Raw genomic sequence first — 24,687 nt, forward strand, 5'->3', positions numbered from 1 at the left:
TAGACATTAGAAGCTCCCTCTTTGCCAAACATAGAGATTACGGGTCCATTTTGGAAGTGCCGGAGCATCTTTATAGTCTGTTCTTTTTTAGACATGCTTTGAGATTTCAGCATAGACAAACAATAATATTATAAAAAGAGATCTCCATCTACAGACGAAGGTACGTGATACTACACAGTTTTACACACTCATAGCTATTGTTCCTCTTACTGTTCATCTACTCGACTCAATCACTGATTTGAACATTGGAAGACTTAAACCAGGATTTCTTCCCTGATCTTGTCACTAAAGTTTCTTTTGACACACAAGACTGCTAGTCGCTAGAAGCCACGTTTTGTTAAATTGGAGGTTTTAAATTGTCAATATTAAAATCACCTTTCTAGCCAATCATCTTATCTGCTTTTGAACGGGATCAAAAACACTGGCCAAAACTGTAGAGCTTATAAAACCAAAGACTCAGAGGAGGGAAGAATCCATGAATGTCCTTTTCAAGCGTAAAGTAGTGTGGATGAGCCCTAAGTCTCACCCAAGCACACGTATACATATCATCTAGGCATTGATTCTGTAGTTACAGTAAGACTGTTACATGTAGGCCAAGTGCAGCATCCATGCAGGAATTCCTTGTTCCCTTTTGGCCTGTCGATGACAGAGCTTGGATTTGGATAGGGTGGAATACTAACTGCTGACAGTAAAGTGGAATTCCTCCTACTCTTCACTTGCCACCTCTACAAGCTTTCGGTCGAGTGAGGAATGTCTCTCTGCCTGCTTATTAATGGCAACCACTCTGGTTAATCGACCTTCTTAGCTCAGCAAATACTAATTCTTTCGGCATCAAAAGTACTGCCATTACTTCCACCTAAGAAAAAAAATGGAAAGGAAGGTCGAGCTTTTGTGTTTTTAATCCAAAGTTTCAGAGAGAAAAAAAAAAGTTTACTGCAAGATCTTTGTCAGTTTAGTGGGATCTACTTTTCATCTTTAATTTGGAAAGGTGTTTTTTATTAGTACTCTCTAGTTTACACAATAATTAGACAAATATTTTAGAGATTGACCTCAAATTAAAGTATACAAAAATTATATTTCAAATTTACTCGATAGGTGAATATAAGAGAAGATCCTCTGCTTCCGGGATGAAATTGTTTAGACAATGTACACTAGTGATACTACAATTGTTAATTCACATATTTAAAAGCATTGAGTTATTTTCTTCCGAAATAGCCTCTTGTAAAACGGATAAGATAGGTTGTGTACAATAATCCTTTATCATCAGATCCGCATTAGCGGGAGCTTACTACACGGATAGTATCCTACTTTGTTATCTATGGATATTTTTTTCTCCCGTACACTTAGAAACGATACATATATGTGCATATGCATGCATATGTGTCTATGTGAATAATGATGAGGGATCAGAGCCAGAGGGCGCCGGCGTCGTGGAGCAGCGGGATGAGTTTGCCGCCGAGATGGAGCGACATGACTTTGTCTGTGGATCCGATGAGGTTGCCGCCAATGAAGACGGCCGGGACGGACGGGGTGCGGCCCAGCATCTTGGCGAGCGCCCGCTCCATGTCCTTGCCCTTGGGGTCCTCGTCCAGCTCGTGCACCGCCGGGTCCACCCCCAGCTCCGCGAACAACCTCTTCACCGTGTGGCACATGCAGCAGGAGCTGCGGCTGAAGATCACCACCGCTCTCTGCCCCGCCAGCCTCAACACTCTGTCCATGGATCAAATGCGACCGGAGAAGACGAAGAAGAAGAAGAGGAATTGGAGTTGGTGTGGCTACTGGTGGTGTGTGTGTGGTTGCTTATATAGCAGCAGAGCAGAGGAAGGGGAGTGATGGGTTGCTGTCGCTGACATTGCTGAGAGATGAGGACAAAATAGAGAGAATGTTCGATCGATCAGATATGTGTGTCAAATGCCCAAAAAGGCCCTGCGTGATCCATCCTCTTATGATTGCCAATTATATTGAGGAATTAGAATTTCAGAAATATATATTAATTTTTAGATGTGGAAAAGGATGAGACAGATGGGATGTGGAATGATCTGGATAAGATCGTATTCGCCCAACATTAATATGAATGTGTCTATCTATTTGGGGAATTTGGGGAATTTGGGTATCGTCTAATTTAGGGATGAACATTAGTAATCGAGGATAGATGGGAATAGATCATGCTCATGCACGCAGTAAAATAAATACACGTGTCTACTCTATTCTACTCGGTTCCTCATTCTCCTCCATATATATATATATAAATTCATCTCACCTGAGAACCTCAATGAATAAGCCGTCGGCGAGTAGATGTCGATATTAACTAAGTTGTCAAGTATCAACCAATGATGAAGATTTGTGGAGAGGTCCGTCGAGCCGGGGGAGAGAGCAAATAGGAAGAGAAGATTAGAATGACGATCAAAAGATTCTCAACACAGCCACTCTGATATCTAAGTCAATTTTTAACAGGGGTCGGGGGTGGAGGAAGGAGAACAAAGAATGATAATTAGGGTTTAGATGCATGTGTCTGCATACCTTAGCCTGCAAAAGTGGGTTACCTTTTATAGAGTGGCGGTTGCATTCCCATGTTCTCTTTAGGATCATTGCGTTAAAGGAGGGAGGATAAATAGCGCTCGTGATTTTCACATTCTTTTAAAACATGATTGAGTAAAATGCAGTGGAATAAAGATGGAAGAGAAAGACAAACAACGCTAACACAACACTAAGTTTTACTTGGTTCGGAGCCTGTGACGACTCCTACTCTAAGACCCGCAGGTGAGAGTGCTTTCATTGGACAATCACTAATTAATCGAAAAGTTACAAATACAATTTAATTTAAGTACAAGTAACTTGAACAATAAAAGAAATACCGACGACTTAGAGGAAGAGATCTTTAGCGCAATTATCATCGGAGCAGCTTTTGGGCGTTGTAGAGACCTTTTAGAATAGCGCGTAGAAGTAGAAGTTGTTTGAATTGGTATGTAGAAGATATTGGTCGAACCCTCCATTTATAACCCCATTTGGGCGCCTGGAGTGTGCTGATATTGTGAGCTCTTATCGAAACTTTATCCTTGAAGTTTATCTATATCCAGGTGCATGTACCCCCTCCGGACGCATGGACTACTGACATGGGTCGGCCAGTCGTCGCATTCCAACGCAGAGTGAAGATGAGATTTTCCTTGTCCGAGCACCTGGAGCAACTCCAGGCGCCCGTACTGTCCGAGTGCCTTGCCAGGCACCCACCCGGGGCACTTCCTCATTGCATTTTACCCGAGTGCTTGGAGCAACTCCGGCCGCTCGGACGTCCGAGTGCTTGGACATGCTCTGGACGCCTGGAGGCCAATTTTCCAGCTGCTAACTTTCTACATCACAAGGTTAGCACAAGCACAAATAATATGTAAAGTAATGTTATTTTTGACAATCTTCAAACTATCCAGTCCTGACTTTGAATTTCACTAAAACTCTAAGTCGAACCGACACCTACTATTCTCTCCTAGGAGAACGCGTCCTCACATACTCCTCTCAGAAGAGTTTACCTTTTGTCAAACCGGTCCTCCAGACTGTTTGAACTTTTGTTCAGCATCCGAGACCTTAGGACTTTTCGCTGGATGTCTGATCCCTGACCTGTCCAATCTTTCGCCTAGTGTCCACGACCCTCAGGACTTTCACCTAGTGTCTTCGATTCAAGGATTTCACCCGAAGTCCTTGACCTGCCAAGTCTTTGTCTAATCTCATGGACCAGGACTTCATTGCCTAATCGTAGCTACGACTTTCCACCTACTTAGTGTCCACTAGGACTCTTTGCCTAGTCTCAACTAAGACTTTCACATTGCTTAAGATCATTTAAAACTTTTCTACACACTTAGTTCAACTTATTAGAACAACAATACAGCTTAACTTTAAACATTTACCAATATCAAAATACAAGTTTGATTAGTTGGTGCTTCCACCATCAACATTCTCCACGTGTTCCAAGATTCCCATTAATGTTGCCCACGTCTCCTAAAATAAATGAAGGTGTTACTCACGACTTTCGGGCTAAATGGCAGCGTTACCTGCATCTTTCGCGGGCGATGGCCAATGTTCACTTTCTAGTGGGTTCCCTTTGGAAGCTAGGAATCTTTTAGGGAGTTTGGGACTCAATCAGGGGCCCCTTCAGAGTTGGGGAACATTGTAGGGAATTTGGATTGTGTGGAGCTAGGGTCCTTCTTGGAGTTAGGGGGCTGCGGGATCAGGAAATGACTCTCCATTGACAATGACTGCCATCTTAGTAGGACTATTGACCTCCAATGCTACGTGGCCAACTCTGATTACCTCATGCATCACCAGTTTCTCCTTCAAGTCTAGTCAAAGAAGGTGGAAGTTTAACTAACTGAATTGTTGTATGGCTAAATGAGACGACTCCTACTGCCCACCGACTATATCCTCCACGTGGTAGATCCCATGCATGATAAGGATGAGATTATGCATTAATTGTAGCCACGCTTCTGATATTACATCTTAAATGCAACCACACCTATTAAATGTGGAGCATGCATCATCTGCTTCAATCTTCGACTCCAGACTACACTAATGTGTCTCCAACTTCGAGGTTGCATCACATTAATGTGATATGACTACAACAGAGAATATGGAGTGTCATTCGAAGTGCAATGATTATTTGAATTTGATTTGATCCATGCACTCGATCGAATGGCTGAAAATCCCTCCTGCCTTGGTGATGGTGGGAATCCTTCGGTTATAGTCTCACAAACAAAGATATATTAGGTTGCGGAGAGACACCATTGCCTTATATCTTGCAATCCTTGCTTCTATGTCCACCATTTTTCGTCTTCGTGTTCCACTTCTCATCTCCCAGCAAATTACTTGGTTCTTCACTATCATCCTCTGTTCTAATCAACTAGTGATCATTTGTTCTCTTGTCATTGACTGTCATCTCATGTAATACTAGCAACGGCTACAGAGTCTTTTTTTGCTCCTTAGTATAAGTCCATCAAGTCAAGTTTCACCAGCGGTGGCTTGGATTGACTAAGGACAACGTAGAGGATCTCGATCAATCATCGGATAATGATTCCAAATGTTAACGACCGTTCAGATCGTCTACCTCCCAATTTTGTGACCTTCTTTAGAATTCATTTGTTGAGTGAGTTATGCTTTCCCATTCCGACCTTTTTTTTGTCTAAGTGTCTCAATATTTTCACATTCCGTTGTCTCAATTGAGTCCAAAATTAATTTTGGATTCTTATCGGCGTAGTCATCCTATTTTGAATGTATCGAATTCCCCTTTCTCCTTGCATTTTTTTTTTATTTTACTAAAGAAGATGGAAGACAAAGTATTCTTCTTTTCATCCAAGGCTAGGCTCAGTCTTCTAAAAAATTTCCTGTCCTCACACAAAGGGTGGAAGCCCCAATTTTTCTTTGTGAAACCCTCGAATCCCATGTCATGGCCAATCTGATGGCAACTTGAATTACCTCCTGCACCTACCTTGAAGGACTATCATCTAGAGTGGAGTTACTTCACTGCTTCCTAAAAATTACAAGATATGAAGTTTGACAACATCCTTTTTTTTAGGAGGATTTGCTTTACAAATTAGGGCTAAGTCTCATCCTGACCCCTCTGAAAACTTCATTCGATAAGATTTTTTGGGTCGCACTCGTTTTGATATCTAACTAAATGTTTGTCAATTTGTATAGCTGGCACCATATTAAAGGCCTCGATAAAAAAGGTGTTGAAGATGGACGAGGATGAATCGGAGGTGCGGGTGCAACGATTATTGATTTAACACTAGCTAAGGTGGTGTATCAGGGGGGAACGTCATCGACTCCACCTGTGGCTCCTACAGAGGTTACTCCAGGTAGTGATGAGAGAATCGATTCCACTCGGAGAGTTTGAGAATGCCTCTAGAGAGTCGGGAGTGTCCTTGAGAATGACGAGGAAGAGGCAACACTCGACAAGGACTCTCGTAGGGCCATTAGGCCCATCACCATCAACTCAAGTTCAAACCTCGGCTTCACCCACTAGGTTGAGGAATCATTCAGCTAACGTTAGTTCCTCAAGGCCTCGAGGTTCGATTGCATGCCTGAGGGCCAGGGCCCTAACGTTCCCCATTGCATCGAGGGGGGGGGGGTTCTTGTATTAGGATTAGCCCATCACTCCCTTATCTAGGCCTTGCGTTCTCAGATCATCCAAATGTCATCTACACAGATCCCTCCCATTTCAAATAGGGTGGAGATATCATCCCATCAGCCGAGCAAGCACCATGGAGTAGGTTCCTGGAGAGTACTAATTGGATCTTACTCTCTTCGATCCAATGACATCTAGGTAGGTAGGGGTTGTAGAGACAGCTCGGGGCATGCCCTTCAGAGCACTAAACGAGGAGATTATGGACAGTAGAGCCGAGCACATGTCCAAACTGGATGGTGTTTGGCTAATGTTTCATTAGAATTTGGAAGGTCATCGAGAAATGTGGGCTCACATAGCTTATCTAGAGGGGCATCTGGCCTAACCCCCATCTGATTAGGTCCTAGCCTCAACTCTGGAAGAGATCACTCTGGCATAGGTGGAGATCAACCGTCTAAAAAAGTAAGTAGTTGGCATTGCCTCGATTCAAGTGGAACTAGGCCGACTAAGGAGGTCACTAGTACTGGAGCAAACTGTAGAGAACATTCAAGCGAGATTTGACCTAGATAAAGTGAAGAGGAGAAGTTCCTAGAGGCCCGGGTAAACAAACTAAAGGCTTGGGGGAAGAAGTAGTAGAAGGAGATTGGCGAGCTGAAGGCTACGACGGAAGCTCAAAAGACTGTGCTAGAAGTGGCCAAGGCGGGGGCAGAAGCAAGCTGAATTAGAGGTAGTGAAGATGGAGATGAAGACTACTAAGGCTGAGCTGGTGGCCAACAAGAATGAGTTAGGGGCCCTAAAGGTTGAGTTGAGGGCCATTAGGGAAGATATCAAGGGGATCAAGTTGGGGCTAAGGCTCAGCGGATCAAGTTGGAGTCTATACCAGCTAAGGTGGAGACAATTAAGACTGAAGCTGAGGCCTTAGGAGTCACCAATTCAAAGTTGCAAGTGGCATTGGAGGCCCTAAGAGGCCAAGTGGAGAACAAGGAGACTGAATTCCAAGAATATCAAGGGAGGTCGAACGTTTAGCAGTAAAAAAAAATTACTATGTTCAGAGGAATTCTACGATCTAACCGACACCCGTCTCGTCCTCATGATACAATATAGAATGGACGGTGCAGTTAAGAAATTGCTAGAGAGTGGGTACCTCTCTATCGATGAGCCACTCCCCTCATTAGTTTATCGAAAATCACTGACAAAATTTCCGATGAAGACAAAGCATATTTAACTTAATATTATTGTATGTTGACGTAGGATCCTCTCACTTGTAATTAACCTTTTGAATATAATGAAAAAAGTCTTTGGGGAATCATGTTGTCTCTGCTGACATCATAACAACTTAGCACCTTAAAAAAATGTATGCACGATAGATGGAACCAAAGGAATTTCCCTACTAGGGCCTATCACAAGGCAGAGTCGAGAGGTATGACTCCAATCAATGAAAGAGGGAATCAAGACATCAACCTTTGAAAAGACAAATGCACCACTCCTACTATGTCTAAGTCAAGGGGTTTGGGCCCTAAAAAGAATAAGGGTGATATAATATGCGCTCGACCCTTGTGAATGGGAGGTTAATATCGCAGCCAAGATCTCAACCTCGACTATGTCCGACTTGGGGGGATTTAAGCCCTGAAAAGGACATAAGCGATATCATATGCACTTGACCCTTGTGTGAATGGGAGGTTCATATCGCAGCTGGGATCTCGACCCCGACTATATCCTAGTCGAGAAAGTTTAGGCCTTAAAAATGATGTTGGCGATACAATATGCGTTCACCTCTTATAAGAAAGGGAGGTTAATATTGCAATAGGGATCTCGATCCCGATTATATCCAAGTCGGGAGAGTTTGAGCCATAAAAAGGACATAAGTGATAAGATATATGCCCAACCCTTGTGAAGGAAATGTTGATATCGCAGTTAGGAGCTCGATCCCGACTATGTTCGAGTCCAGAGAGTTCGAGCTCTAAAAGGAACGTTGGCGATACAAAATGTGCTTAACCCTTGTGCAAAGGAGAGATTGATAACGTAATCGAGATTTCGATCCTGACTATGTCCAAGTAGAAGGAGTTTGGGTCTTGAAAAAGTGTTGGCGATATGATGTACTCTCGATTATTGTAAAAAGTGAAGTTGATATCATAATCGGGATCTCAACCCTGACTATGTCCGAATCAGAGGAGTTTGGATCCTGAAAAGGATGTTGATGATATGATATGCACTAATCCTTGTGCAAAAGGGAAATTGATATCACAACTGGGATCTCGACTCCGATTATATCTGAGTCGGGGAAGTTTGGGCCTTGAAAAGGACATGGATGATACAATATATGATCTACCCTTGTGCGAAGGGGAGGTTGATATCACAGTTAGAATCTCAAATTCGACTATGTCCGAATCAGGAGAGTTTAGATGGCAGGATCTGAGTTTAATAGAAATGCTCGTTCAATGATACAAAGGGGAAGTATAAAACTCTGTAATACTTAAAGGATAACTGAAGGATATGAGAGCTGCTTTGGAAGAGTATGACTTCAGGTGATTGACAATCCATGGGTGATTGAGCTTCTTACCGCTTGCAACTTCGAAATAGTATGCTCTTGAACTTCGCTTGTAGATTACTCAGAATGATCCTCCCCATTGTGATTCCAATTTATTAACATCGTTGACTATCTTAACCTTCTTCCAAGCTAGGTTTCTAACTTGAAAATTATGGGGAATAACTTGCTTATTGTAATTGAGGCATATCCATTGCCGATATGCAACAAGTTAGGTAGCTACTTTTTTTCTAGTCTCCGTGATTAAGTCAAGGTCTAGGAGTCGTTGTTCAAAATTATCTTGCCCATAGGTGCTTCTCTGAATAGATTCTTTCCTAATTCCTACTGGGACGATCACCTCCTTGCCATAGATAAGGTGAAAGGGAGTCATTCACGTGCTCTCCTGAGGAGTAGTTCAGTAAGCCTAAAGGATACTTGGCAATTCATCCATCCAACTACCTTTAACATGGTCCTGCCTGATTTTGAGTCATTAGACTATTTCTCGATTGGTGATCTTCGCTTACTCGTTGCTTTGTGTGTAAGATACCAAGGTGAAAGTTTATTAGATTCCAAATCTTTCATGTCATTCTCTTAGTTGGTGGTCCTGAAATTGCTGACCATTATCCGAGATGGGCTTGTGGGGTGCCATACCGGTATATAATTTTCTTCCGTAGAAACTTCTTGATAGTCTCTTTTATTATTCGGGCTACTGATGTAATAGGTAGGCATTTTCAAATTTTTCATAGGTGGTCCTTGGGGTCGGTCATGCCACTATATTTGCAATGCTCAAGAATGTCGCGGTAATTCGTCTTGAAAGATGCTCTTTGAAAACAGAGGGCCTCGGGGGGGGGGGGGGGCTTCTCTTTACTAGACGAGGAGGCTTTTTCCCTCGATGGATTCTGATGTGGGGTCTCCCCAAATATTTCAAGAACTCTTCCCTCACAACCCATGTATTGACTTAACAATACAAGAAAATCTACAATCAACAACAGTTATAAGACAACAGTTTTGAGGGAAAATTGTTATTTTAGAGCCTTTAACAATGGTTTTAACAAAAATCATTGTCTTTTTGTATTTTTTTTAACAAAGACAACGGTTTTTAAAAAATCGTTGTCTTTTAACATTGTTTGGAGGGGCTATGATAATGGATTTTTAAAATCGTTATGTTTAATGTTGTTACAAGGGCTACGACAATGGTTTTTCCAATCATTGTCTTTTTCCGCTTTTTTGGATTTCAAGACAACAGATATTTTAGTTAAATATTAATTTCCTTAAACTAAATATTTCACAAAGTCTCGATCACCAAAAAACCCTCCCTTTATCAAAGTCCCGCCTCCGTCGTCAAAGACTCGCCTCCATCACCCCCGACTCTTCTTCGACAACTCGACGGTAAGACGTTCAACTCCTGCAACTTGACGGTGAGGCGTTCGACCCTTCACTGTGACTCATCTCATGTTCTTCGTCTTCTTGGCCCCGACATTGACGAGACTCCTCTCACGGTCATACTAATATACCTTTGCCTTCCTTCGTCTCACCCTGATGACGTTGTTGGTACAATTTTCCTAGGTCAAGGTTGATCAGGTTGACCAAGCTTGAATTGGCTCAAGCTTGAGTTGTAATGTGTGAGTTTCAATATTTGACAATATATGAAGATTATTTTGATAATGTATAGAGATTGTAGGAGCAATTGTCTATTTGAGGAGATTGGTCAAGGTTGATCAGTCTAATGTGAAGAAAAGTCAAGTAGGTTAAGGTTGATCGGATACTTGACTGGGAAGTCCTAATTGGAGGTTAGGTAAGGGAAGTCTAACGAGAAGGTTGGCATTAGATGAAAATCTAAGTGGATCATAATTTGACCGGACACTTGGTGGGAAAGTCCTTGTGAGTGAAACTAAGCAGAAGGAAAGTCTTAGTGAGTGAAGCTATGCAAATAGAAAATCCTGGTGAGTGAAACCAGGTGAAAGGCCTAATGAGTGAAGCTAGGCAGATGGAAATCCTGATGAGTGAAGCTAGGTGAAAGCCCTAGTGAGTGAAGCTAGGCAGTAAGGAAGTCCTAGTGAGTGAAGTCAGACACGTGGAAATCCAGGTGGGTTCAGGAGGACCAGACACTTGGCACGGAGAGAAAAATCCAACTGGGTCAAAGGATTGATCGGACACTTGGTGACGAAGTCCCAACAGGTCAACGTTAATCAGATATTAGGTTTGGGAACCCTAGACTTGATTTAGGAAAGTTAGGGTTGGTCAATTTGATCAGGAGATCAATTGAACCAGAGCCCAATCGATCAGCCGATCGATTGGGAGAGTGCCACGAGAAAAAGGGGCTCAATCAATTGGCTGATCGATTGGGAGATATTCTCGTGAGCATAGAGAAGTTCTCAATCGATCAACTGATCAATTGGGCACCACCAATCAATCAACCGATCAATTGGAGTTGGATTTCTCGCGAGGTTGCAAGGAAGCCTGAATCGATCGGTCAATCGATTCTGAGTATTTCCAGCGAAGAGCACAGAGGCGCTCTAAATCGATCGGTCGATCGATTCAAGCCTCCCCAATCGATCAGACAATCGATTGGTAGCAAGCTTTGGATGAAGTCGTTGGCGAGCTTTCTTCTCCGCAGACTTCTTTCGATATTCTCCACCAAGCTCATGATTCTTCTGCCATTTCTTAAAGCATCTTGGGGACAAGTGTTGTTGCATTTCCAAGAGTCAAGAGGCATCTACAAGCTACACAAGATCAAACAATAAAGGTTATTCATTGTATTGTTTACATTTATTCCTTGTTTTGAGTTGTATGTTTGTGTGAGTTTGTATGAGGTTTCTCCACCTCTGGATTGTTCCGAGAAGGAGTATTTTTCTTAGTGGAGAGTGTTCGTGTGCGTGGATCCTTGGATTAGTCACATCTTCTTGAGGTGGATGCCAAGTAAATATACGTGTTAGCATTGGAGAGCTTGACTTTGATTCTATCCGCTGCAAGCCAACATCTACAAAGCAAGGTAGACGAGCGAGACGAGCTATTCACCCCCCCCCCCCCCTCTCTAGCTCCAGAAGTGATCCAACAAGTGGTATTAGAGCGAGGCCACTCTTTATCAGACTCATCTCTGGATGGACAATGAGCTAGTGGAAGAAGAAGTTGAAGCCCAAATTTGATTAAGTCAAAGACTTTATCAAATGCTCAACTTCAAGATGGACTCAGTTTCAACACAAGGGTGCCTCCATCATTCGCAATGACAAACTTCGATTCTTGAAAATCAAGAATCGAAAACTTTTTCATAATGGAGATAGAGCAATAGTTTGCTCTCATGGAAGGTTTTGAAGCTCAAAAGGATAGCAAAGGCAAAATCATCAAGAAGAACAAATGGAGCAAGGGGCAAGTTTAAAGATGTAAGACCAATGATAAAGTGACCAAGTTATTAGTCAATTTATTTCCTTGCGACATCTTGAGTAAGATAGGGGAATACAAGATGCCAAGGAGCTTTGGAGTAAGTTGGCAAAGATCCATGAAGAACCCTCCACTACACCAAGTCGAGAAATACCAAAAAGGACAATTCATTGGATCATCAAGAAGAGGACTTCGAGGTTGAGAGGTGCTCAACATCGAAAGAAGAAGAAATCCAAGAAGTTTCATCCTCAAAGGAGTGCAACGCAAAAGGCAAAGAGGGAGCATACTCTTTGTTTCATGTACAAGAGGATGAAGATGGAGAAGACTCCACCTCAAGGATTGAGGGGGAGCATAAAACATCAATGTCGGATCAAGAAGAAGTCTCTTCATCCAGATCAAATGGAGAAAGTGCCACCTCTACAAGTAAAGGTATAGAAATTTCAATTGTAAATAATGAAGATCATATCATTTGTTTTAAGTGTAGGGAGAAAGGACATTACAAAAGTAAGTGCCTAAGTTGACCAAGAGGAAGAGTCAACCGGCACTGAAGGGTAAGGAGAAGTCCAAAAAGGTTGACCCCATGGTACGCAAAGGCATGGAACACATCATATGTTTCTTGTGCAATTAAAAAGGAAATTATAAGTCAATGTCCTAAGGGGAGGAAATCAACCAAGATCAAAGGAGGAAGCGCAAGTCAAGGGAGAGCTCTCAAGAGCAAACCCAAGGTATCATTTATTGAACTTATTCCTCTAAATCATGAAAAGTATGCTAGTTCTAATTTATATCATTTCAATGTTATTTATCATAAAAATAGAAGGCATGATATGATTAAAGAAAAATATGTATCTTTTCATGCCAAGACCATCTCACCTAAGATTAGGAAGGTAAATAATAATCTAGGTAAAAATTTTATGGATTTTAGATATAAGCCTAGAAATAGAAATGCTCAAGGACCAAATGAAAAATCAAAATATAAGGATTTAAGGACGGAAAACCAAGCATTGAGGTCAATGCTTGATAAATTAAAAAAAAAACCCTAAAAAATGGAAAATATCTTTAAGGGGCAAAATGAGCACAACCTAGGTTTAGGAATGCAAGAGTCATCCTATGACTATAGAGGTTTGGCATACAAACCTAAAGCCAAAAAGTATGTGTCTTCTTATCATAGAGTTTCATATAGTTATGGACCTAACTCTAGGTCTAGAGGTCAAGTCAAAGATACAAGAGAAGTTGTCCCTAGAAGTATTTTCAAAAAGTCCAATGTGACTAAGGCTTCAAAGAAGTCCAAGAAAGTCACTAAGAAGGTCACAAAGGAAGCTATCCCTAGAGTTGACCAAGAGGAGAGGAGTATGACCAAGGCTTCTAAGAAGCCTAGGAATGTCATTAGGAAGGTAACTAGGGAAGTTATCCATAGTGAATACCTAGAATACTCAAGGAACACCAATAGAGTTTGGGTTTCTAGGAGTATATTCTCTACACTCTAGATGTGTTTAAAGATTTTCAACATTAATTGGAACGGTAGTTAGCCTAACCTTGAAAAAGTTGATACTTGGAAGTTATTTTCAAGGTATTATTATACCTTGAAAATGAAATGAATTAATTGATTACTCATTGAAAAAGTAAAATGTGTCAAACTTTGAGGAATTAGACTTAATTTAAATTGGCACAAATAGAAAAGAGTCAAGAAATGCCAAGTTGGATTTTTGGCATTTTCTGAGGAAGATAAGGGCAATCTAGGATTAATTTTAAGTTAGCAAAGTTCTAGAGATAATTAAATAGAAAATCTAGGTATATTTATTTATTCTAAATTGCCATGAGTATTTGCCCATCATATGCCATGACATCATATTTTACATTCACATTTATTATGAAAAATAACAAAAATACCATGGCATGTCATACATATATCATGTAACTAAAAGAGTTTTTCTTTTGAAAAATATTCATTTTGATGTATGCCATAAATTTTCATACATTATTTTAAATTTCTTGTAATTAAAGATAATGACATTTACCAACAAGTGTAGTAAGGGAACTTATCAATAAGTGGCATCCTAGGTGGATGATCATAATCTTCAAAATGTCTAGATAGATATGCATGATCCCTTAGTTTAGGGTAAAACTAAAGTCTACATCTTACAAAGACTATAAGATTACTTATATATATTTTAGTGTACATTAAATACAAGTGAGATGTTAGGATGATGAACTAGACTCAAGATGTTGATTTAATGCATCCATTTTAGTTTTAGCTTCAACAAAACACATAGGTATGTGTTATCTAATTATTGGAAAAGCTAATGTACAAGTCATGTTCATTTAGCCCAAAGAACATGGTTGGAAATTGGTTTTAAAAATTATTTCAAAATATTTTTGGAAAACCTTGGTGTATACTATCTTTTGATAGTAATCATCGTCTAAAAGTTTGACACAAATTAGAGAAAATCATTGAAGTTTTCAAGAATTTTCAATTTTGTGTCAATATTTGAAAATAGAAATTATTTTCTTAAAAAAAACTAGTTTTCCTTGATAGTATATGTCTTAAATAATATCTACAACAATTTTCATGATTTTTAGAATTTTATAGAATTATTGGGGCATTTCTGAATTTCGGTTGAAATTTGATTTCAAGAAATCAAAACCCTAATCGATCAGGTGATTGATTGGGAGAGTTCGATCGATTAGCCGATCGATTGAACTGGGTTTTCTCATGAGCAGAAGCTCACGGAATCGATCAGTCGATCGATTGACCCTGCTTGGATCGATCAGGTAATCGATTCAAGGGCATTTTCCACGAACATAAGCTTACGGAATTGATCAGTAGATCGATTGAATGGCTTCAATCGATTAAGTCCAAACTTCAATCGATTGGAATGGCTGATTCTGACGGTAAATGTCTGATTTCAGCCCATAAGACATTTTTAGTCACATTAACCATTCCCAACCCTATGAAATTCATTTTTGAACATTTAAGGGTAGTTTTCTTGATGAAAACAAGAGTGGATTAGTCAAAGAAGACTAAGTTAAAGTTTAGGATGTGGTTTAGTTTCGTTATTGGATATTTGACCTCAAAACTTCAAATTTTTGGTTTTCTAAAGTCTTGGGAACTCCAAGTCATTGTTGGTGCAATCAGAAGTTTAGAGCATATTTTGAGGGGGAGTTACTCCTTAAGGACATGAAAAATAATTTTTGAAACCACAAAAGGTTGTAAAACCTTCATTATAGTAAATCTTCAAGGTTGAACATTGAAAAATAATGGAAGAGTGGATATCTTTATTGTTTGTGTGTTAATGCTCAAGGATGAGCATTAGAAACAGTGGAGGGTATGAGACCTTCATTGTGGTATTGTGAACAATGAATGAGGTTGTGTATAACGTAGAGATAACTCTTCAGAAGGAGAGTTTTTGATGTGTGTTAAAGGGGGAGAATGTAGGGATTAAGTTAGGCCTTCATTACCTAAAGGGGGAATTTTCCCTCTAGTAAAGGGAGAAAATGAAGGAAAATCCTCATTCATGCTTTGGCATGAAGAAGAAGTTGAGATTATGGACTAGCCTAACTTAAATATATTGTCAAATATCAAAAAGGGAGAGATTGTTGGTGCAATTTCCCTAGGTCAAGGTTGACCAAGTTGACTAATCTTGAATTGGCTCAAGCTTGAGTCGTAATGTGCAAGTTTCGATATTTAACAATATATGAAAATTATTTTGACAATGTATGGAGATTGTAAGAGCAATCGTCCATTTGGGGAGATTGGTCAAGGTTGACCAGTTTAGTATGAAGAAAAGTCAAGTAGGTCAAGGTTGATCGGATACTTGACTAGGAAGTCCTAATTTGAGGTTAGGAAAGGGAAGTCCAACGGAAAGGTTGGCAGAAGATGAAAATCTAAATGGGTAAGTATTTGACCGGACACTTGGTGGGAAAGTCCTGGTGAGTGAAGTCGGGTAGAAAGAAAGTCCTAGTAAGTGAAGCTACGCAGAAGGGAAATCCCGGTGAGTGAAGCCAGGTGAAAGACCTAGTGAGTGAAGCTAGGCAGATAGAAAATCCTGGTGAGTGAAGCTAGGTGAAAGCCCTAGTGAGTGAAGCTAGGCAGATGAAAATCCTGGTGAGTGAAACTATGTGAAAGCCCTAGTGAGTGAAGTTAGGCAGTAAGGAAGTACTAGTGAGTGAAGCCAGGCACATGAAAATCCAGGTGGGTCCAGGAGGACCAAACACTTGGCACTGAGAAAAGTCCAACTGGGCCAAAGGATTGACCGGACACTTAGTGACAAAGTCCCAACAGGTCAACGTTAACCTGATGTTTGGTTTGGGAACCCTAGACTTGATTTAGGCAAGGTCGATCAGGAGATCAATTGAACCAGAGCCCAATCGATCAACCGATTGATTGGGAGAGTGTTGAGAGAAAAAGAGGCCCAATCGATCCACCGATTGATTGGGAGACATTCTCGCGAGCACAAAGAGGTTCTCAATCGATCAGCTGATCAATTGGGCACCGCCAATCAATCAATCGATCAATTAGAGTTGGATTTCTCACGAGGTTGCGAGAAGCCTGAATTGATCGATCAATCGATTCTGGATATTTCCAGCGAAGAGCACAAAGGCGCTCTGAATCGATCGATCGATCGATTCAAGCCTCCCCAATCGATCATCCGATCGATTGGGATATGACCGTTGTACAAGTAGCGAGCTTTGGATGGCTGGGATTACGTTGATCTGACATGGCAATCGATTGAGAGCATACCTAATCGATTGGGAGTCCTAGGAGCGCAGAGTATAAAGCCCTTGGCGAGCTTTCTTCTCCGCAGACTTCTTCCGATATTCTCCACCGAGCTTATGATTCTTCTGCCAGTTCTTGAAGCATCTTGGGGACAAGTGTTGCTGCATTTCTAAGAGTCAAGAGGCATCTACAAGCTACACAAGATCGAATAATAAAGGTTATTCATTGTATTGTTTACATTTATTCCTTGTTTGAGTTGTATGCTTGTGTGAGTTTGTACGAGGTTTCTCCACCTCCGGATTGTTCTGAGAAGGAGTGTTTTGTTGGAGCAATCTCAATGGTCCGTGTGACCATGTGTTTTGGTGTTTGGGCAAAGGGTTTAAGTTAGGTTCACCCTTGTATTTGATATATGTATGGCATCTGCACAGAGGGCAGTCGACTGCATGTTTTAGCAGTCAACTGGTAGGCGGGATTTCCCAACCAGTGACCTATATAACTAAGCCTTGGGAGCTTGGTTGAGGTTGACGAAATAGAGGTGGTTAATCTCTATTAGTAGTCTACTTGTGCCCTAGCTTGTAAAGAGTCCTTGGTAAGAGTTGTGGTGAGGTTTCTCCACCCACAAGGAGCTACGTGAGCTAGCTGGAGGTCTTCCGGGGAGTAATTCATCGACGGATAGGGATCGTCCACCTTACGGATCCAACCCCCCTTCAAGCCGGTCGTCCGATCCCCAACATGTTTTTCTTAGTGGAGAGTGCTCATGTGTGTGGATCCTTGGATTAGCCACATCTTCTTGAGATGGATACCAAGTAAATCTACGTGTTAGCATTGGAGAGCTTAACTTCGATTCTATCCACTACAAACCAACATCTACGAAGCAAGCGAAAGGGCGAGACGAGCTATTCACCCCCCCCCCCCCTCTATCTCTAGAAATGACCCAACAGACGTTTCTCGTTGTGGCATGCTCCTCTCCTCTAACTCTAAGCCCCTCCACCTCTCCTCTCCCTTGCCGTCATTGCTTGTCGTCTCTACCGAGGAAGCAATTACTCACCTCCTGTGAACTCCGCTGTGAGAAGATGTATGTTCTAAGTACCTCTGCATAAATCGATCTTTTACAAGATTAATTATAATTATGACTCAATATAACCTAATTAGCTTTTTATATAATTTCTAAATCAACAAATTTCAATAAAGTTTCTGTGTTCAACTCTAATCCTTTATCCATCTGAAGAGTCTATGGAACGTTTAGAAATATGAATGTCTTTCATTTAAGCAGTTACTCTTGTAGAAATATAAATATTTTTAAACGTTGATCAAGCGTGTAAATCTTAATAAAGCAACATATATTTTAGGAAGTAATCCTTTCAATCTTTTAAGTGCAAAAAAAAATAGTTTATTTAATTTGCTTTATGTTTTTCTAACTTCTGCTTGATTACTTTTGCAGTAATTCTGTTACCGTTAGCACTCTAGTGGCTTAGAAAAGTCTACTCTTGAGAAATCCTAAAATCATTGATGGTCATTTAATTTCTTTTTAATAGCTTGATGATTTGAACAAGTTAAGTTTATGGATGGAAATAAGTTTTCTCAAGATGAATTAGAAAACATGAAACTGATGATATAAAGTAATATTTACAAGTATCTAAGTATTTTACTGGAAGGACTATAACACTTTGAAGAGGAGGCTTTGGCTAGGATTGGAAAGACAGTATCTGACGAAGAACATTCTACTGAAGGTACCATGGATTTTTATGTTTTAGATTTTCTTTGGTAAATTATGTTTTCAAAATGCTTGCATTTTTAACTCATTATACATTCCTTCAAACAATATGTACTCCACAAGTTAGCATTGATGCTTAAGATTATGTTGGACTTGCTCTTTGTTAGTCTCTGATTCATTAAGGTGTGATGTGTATTTTTATTATTAATAATTGTTATTTATGGATACAAATGTTTAATTTACATTGCATTTCTTTTGATACTTTTGAATCATAGCTAGTTGACTGTAACAATCATCTAGTTCTTTGTTCTAGGACATTTTCTAGTTAAGCTTGCTAGATTATGGATACCTTAGATTATTGTCATATTTAATTGCTGCTTCAGTTGTCTTTGTTTTTAGATACACCATTGATGCAAAAAACTATCCTGGGATAAGATAACTACTTGAGATAGATCTATATCATAACTATATTATGTAAAGAACTAAATTCTCTTTAATTTGCGGAGCAAAAAACTTACTGAGTGCATTGGCTATAATGGAGTTGACTTGAAGAATTGCATCTACCCTCAAGGGTGTTACTGGCAAGTACTTTGACAATTGTAATGAGGAGGATATGAGTAACCACGCCAAGTATGAACAACTAGCAAGAAAGCTTTAGGATTTAAGCGAGAAGATGGTTAAAGCCAATGAGCAAAGAACATTCAAGACAAGGGGATAAGTAGCATTTACCAAGATTCTTTAAGTCCATGCAATTATATGTAGTCGAGAAGAGTAATTTTGAGTGTCTTTTAATTAAAATTTCTTTGTGTGTGAGTAATTATGTTTGTTATAGAAGTGAAAGGATGATAATTTTTATATTTATATTAGTTGTTTATTTAATAATATGTTGTTTATTGAAGTAGATTTGATTTTCACTCATCTTCTATTTGTCTATGGTATTAAAAGATAATAGCTTAAAATCATTACAAAACTATTATATATCGCATTTAAAAGATAATGATTTTTAAACATTGTCAAACTATTATTGTTGGTATTAAAAGACAATGGTTTAAAAATCATTGTAGTTGAGGGTATCTGTAACAACACCATTAGTTACGATTATAGAGTGTCAACGACAATAGATTTTATCCATTGTCTTTTAACTTTTTTGTAGTAGTGTAAATGGCAAACGCCCGTGGGGCGTTCTAACAAGTCGAGTCTTTTTTTAATGAGGTGCTGCAATGCTTCAATCGTAGGTGTCAATGTTGATTGGGTTGTCGAGCACCAAGCAACGATGAGGACTTTTGGAGAGGTCTGTAGGGGCCTGGGGAGAGAAAATAGGGAGAGAAGGTTAGAATAACGACTGGGGATTCCTCAACATGACCACTCTGATGCCTAAGTCAGTTTTTGACGGGGGTGGAGGAAGGAGAATGAAGAATTGTAATTAGGGTTTGGATGTGTGTGTGCATATACCTTGGCCTACGGGAGTGGGCTACCTTGTGTAGAGTGGCCCTACATTCCCATATTCTCCATGTGTTCCGAGATTCATTAAACGTTATCTATGTCTCCTAAAATAAATAAAGGTGTTACCCATGACTTTCGAGCTAAACGGTAGCATTACCTGCATCTTCCGTGAGTGATGGCCAATGTTCACCTTTAGAAGCTAGGAATCTTTCAAGGAGTCTAGGACCTAGTCGGGTTCTCTTCGGAGTTGGGGAACTTTCAGAGTCGAGGATCGGTTCGAAATTAGGAAACCTTGCAAGGAGTCTAGACTGCGTGGAACCGGGGTCCTTCTTAGAGTCAGGGCACTACGAGATCAGAAAATGACTCTTTATTGACTTTGACCACTACCTCAATAGGACTATTCACCTTTGGTGCCACGTGACCACCTCTTATTACCTCCCGCATCATAGATGAACTTGATCCGTCCATCATAATCTAACGAGCCAAATTAACCCATGTCACTAATCCACACCGAGCTCACTCGATTCTTTAATTATGTCATGTCACCATTCCATACCAAGTCCATCTAAGTCAATTTATGCAATAAGAAAGTCGTAATGTGCACGTGCATGGTCGGTGCTATACACCACCCTTGTAGGATCCAAGTACGAATTAGGTTGAACCAACAAATTCTAACAACACAAAACATAATTAATATACCTAGGAGAACTCGTCTGGGCCAACTTGTAGGTCAGTTTACAAGCATTATATTTAGATCATTTGGGGGAAGGACAAGTGATATATCTGAGAGAATCTGTCCGGGCCAACCAGCTTACAAGTATTATAGATCACACTTTAGGAACATCCTCATTCAGGAACATCTCGGTAGCAGCTCATTCACTTTGGAAGCATCTTTAATTGGAAACATCCCCATACCATATCACACTATAGGAACATCTCATAACAAAATAGTCACTTTGGGAACATTCATAATTGGGAACCTCTCCAAAATATATCACACTTTTAAAATATCCCAATAATAGTGCACATTAGGGGGACCATTCCTGATTGGAAATATATTTACTGAGTTACATCACTCTGAACCAAATCTTCGATCATTCAATGCACTTACTTTGGGATCCCAATTGAGAACATCCCTGTAATAGATCACACTTTAGGAACATCCTCATTCGGGAACATCCCTGTAGTAGCACACTCATTTTGGGAATGTCTCGGTAGTGGATCATACTTTAGAAACATTCCTGCTCATGAACATCCCATAGTGCATTGTGGGAATATCTTGGACCGATAACATCCAGTCGAGTCAGATCCCTCTAAATTATATCTATGGCTAAACAACAGCCGACAATTATTGCTAGTAACCGCACATGACATGCTAGAGGACAGTGAGCAAGACTTATGGAGGACTTCCAGACGATAGCAGGCATATGGTTCTGACGTTGTGCCTCTACTACCTGACACAGCTCCGTCGGCTAAAGGTTGAGGTGGCATCCCATGTGGACATCAATACCTCCGACTATAAAAGGGTAGGTGAAGTCAATGTTGATATGCTTTCTCACACACAAGTCCTTTCATTTTCTTCCTCTCAGTCCAACACTGACTTGAATATTAGAGGGGTCATGCAGACCATCTTCGGCGTCCGTTGATCCATGTTGACATGGAGATATAGAGAAAATTCAAGTGGAAAAGAGTAAATACTCTACCAATCAGAACTGTTATGCCCAAAGGATGCCCACATATCTCCACAATGACATGATATTGTCCACTTTGGACCTAGGCCCTCATGACTTTGCTCTTGGGCTCTCCCCAAAAGGCTTATCACCCTGACCTACTCTGGGCCTCCCCGAAAGCATCTGCACTCGGTCACCATGACCTACTCCAGGCCTCCCCGAGAGCATTTGGTCACCTTGACCTGCTCTCCTTCCCGCAAGTATCTGATCAATCTGACCTGCTCCAGGCTTCCCCGCAAGTATGCAGTCATCCTGACCTGCTTCGAGCCTCCCCACGAGCATCTGGTCACTCATAACCAGCTCCGGGCCTACCCTCAACTTCGTTCAAGGTCACCCCACATTGCATCTGGTTTGGACCATGACTCTGATACCATTTGTTGTGCCCAAAGGATGTCCATATATCTCCACAATAATATGATATTATCCACTTTAGGTCTAGACTCTCATGACTTTGCTCTTGGGCTCTCCCAAAAGGCCTCATGCCAATAGAGATATCATGCATCCTTTTTAACCCCATGATCTTTATCAAATTTTTTCAACGTGAGACTTTGATTGAACCCTAACAAGAACTCACATGGGGAGGAGACGCAAAATATTTAATATCATTTTCATTCCCATTCCAATGTGGAATAATTTTATATCCATTTTCATAATGATTTTAATTTGGGATCACTTTAATAATTATTTTTTATTCATTTAAAATTAATTTTAAAAAAAATAAATATTTTCAAATTATCTACTCATAAATGAAGTCCTTACACCTCGCAAGAAAACACCATGACTCTTTATTTTACTTTCCTTCTATGTTATTTTGTTTAAAGGGGAAAAATGTGTCAAATGAGTTATTAGAGACATGCTAATTGATGTTGCAATTTATGACATGCTAATTGATGTTGCAAATTTTGTATTAAATCTTCAAAGACTTAAATGTATCTATCATGAATAAGCATAATAATATACTTTCAGAGTTTCCATAGGTAAAATTAGAATTCTTGACCACTCGATTGGTAAAATACCCTCATTCGTCAAACAATTTTTTTTCAGAGTTTTCTAATGACTTTTTTTTTTGTGCAAGTATATGCAGTAGAGATATTGAAATATAGTTCTAAATCGTATTGTTATATATTTTTTTTTATTTATACACATCACTACATTTGTATATAATTTTACACATAGGCATATACGATATTTTTTATTTTTTTTAAATGTTACAACATATCATTTTTTTTTCTTATTGATAAGATATAATTTTAGCACAATTTCTGTATGAAAAATTATATGGAAATATACAAATGCAACATGACCTCCATGTGGATGAATATTTTTTATATTGACCTTTGAATATATATAAATTGTGCTTTAGATAGATTTATCTAATAAGTGAGTCCAAGAGAAAGACTATCTACCTCTAACTTAGTCAGGCATACATAACATAATAGCATATTAAATTCTAGTATACTAGATTTCAATACAATTTAAGGATGTTATGCTAATCTAAAAAAGATGAAAAAATATATTAGATATCCATAGTGATCTAAATTTTTAATCATACTACTCAATAACAAAACTACAAAACTGCCCTAGAACTTTAGAATAATTGAGTTTGGATTTTGGTTGGTAATTCACTCAAATTATTTTTACTTTTTAAATGGAAATAACTAGTCTCTAATAGGGTATCAAATGCAATGATTCAACTTTGCTTAGTGAGATAAAGACCTAATTATTATTGTTGTTGTAAATAGAAATAATTCATCTCTAATTTCAAACTCGACAAGTTGAATCTATGAGTCTATTTTATTCAAAATATTGAGGCATTGGAACAAAAGTACTAAAAATTCCATGAAGTTGAGCAATGGATAGAGTCTAAGTTGAAATGTGATAAGGTTTGGACCCAGAGCCTTCTAGAGTGGCCAAAGCAGCATTTTTGTGGGCCAAACACATTATTCACCACCACTAGATGTTTCTTGAGCAAAAGTTTTTTTTTTTTTGTGTTGACATCTTTCTTTATTTTATTGACATGTCACATATTCAAAAAAACTTCAAGTGGAGGGAAAAAAGAGAGAAGAAAATGAACAAATATTCTTGGTGCATGCTTCAAATGGTAGGAATCCAATACACATTGGCATTTCATTGCTTTTCAAGTTTATCCGATATCTAAACATAACTTTGAATTTGTTTCAAACATCACATAGATTTTTAGTCATTACCAAGCACAATTATCACAAATTTTTGCCTCTAAAGGTGATTGAGTCTATGTGAACTAAAAAAAGATGGATCCCATGGGTATGGAGTCTATGTGAACTAAACTTTATTGTAAAGAGATTAGGAAGAGTATTCTTAACTTAAGTAGAATTACTTAATAAAACACCACTAATCCATCCATCTGTTATTGGATTGCTTTACTCGATTCACATTTTAAATTCTTGTTATGAGAATCATGATGCAACAATCTTAATGGAAAGATTATAACACACTATCCTCGTGGAGGAAAAGTTTATAAAAATCAATGAGAGTGCGAGTGACAACATTGTCACATATCATCCTTTTGATATAAAGGTCTACTAGAAACAACCGTAAAAAATTAGGATCCACAGGGACCGGATCTAGTGCTCCTCGAGTTTGATCCATCATCAAGCTAGATACACATGACTCATACACTCTTAAACACCCTCCAAATTTGATCACTTTTCTAACGATCTTCTCAATCAATATGAGTAATCATACAGTACGCCTAAGTAAAACATGCATGCATCAAACACATCAGGATCAAATCTAACTGAGCGAAAGGAACTAAAAAGTTATCAATTGTGTTATACATGAGAGCAAACACAAAAAGAATAAACCTAACAGAGTGAAACACACAAACTGCTCTCTTTCATGATCAGAAAGAACAATATTCTCAGCTCAAGCTTCTTTCGACTTTACTCATGCACCAATCGGCAACACAGTCATCTAAAGTCAATCTTTATCTATTTATTTATTTATCTATCTATCTACCTAAAGAAGATACGATTCTCCTTGCCAGATCAGATAGTGTACGGCCTTGTCGCTTTCGGCTGAATTTTCTGTTGCAGATTT

At 39.4% G+C, this 24,687-nt stretch overlaps 1 protein-coding gene across 1 annotated transcript; it reads right to left on the bottom strand.

Annotated features, from left to right (window-relative positions):
* Positions 1-1,210: 1,210 nt before the first annotated feature.
* On the bottom strand, positions 1,211-1,763 carry LOC122024794 (glutaredoxin-C1-like). The gene has a single exon (XM_042583500.1). It carries the CDS (start codon positions 1,716-1,718, stop codon positions 1,407-1,409), a length of 312 nt encoding a protein of 103 aa, XP_042439434.1. The 5' UTR covers positions 1,719-1,763; the 3' UTR covers positions 1,211-1,406.
* Positions 1,764-24,687: the final 22,924 nt, after the last annotated feature.

Source organism: Zingiber officinale, chromosome 9B (assembly GCF_018446385.1).
Source record: "Zingiber officinale cultivar Zhangliang chromosome 9B, Zo_v1.1, whole genome shotgun sequence".
Lineage (NCBI taxonomy): Eukaryota > Viridiplantae > Streptophyta > Magnoliopsida > Zingiberales > Zingiberaceae > Zingiber > Zingiber officinale.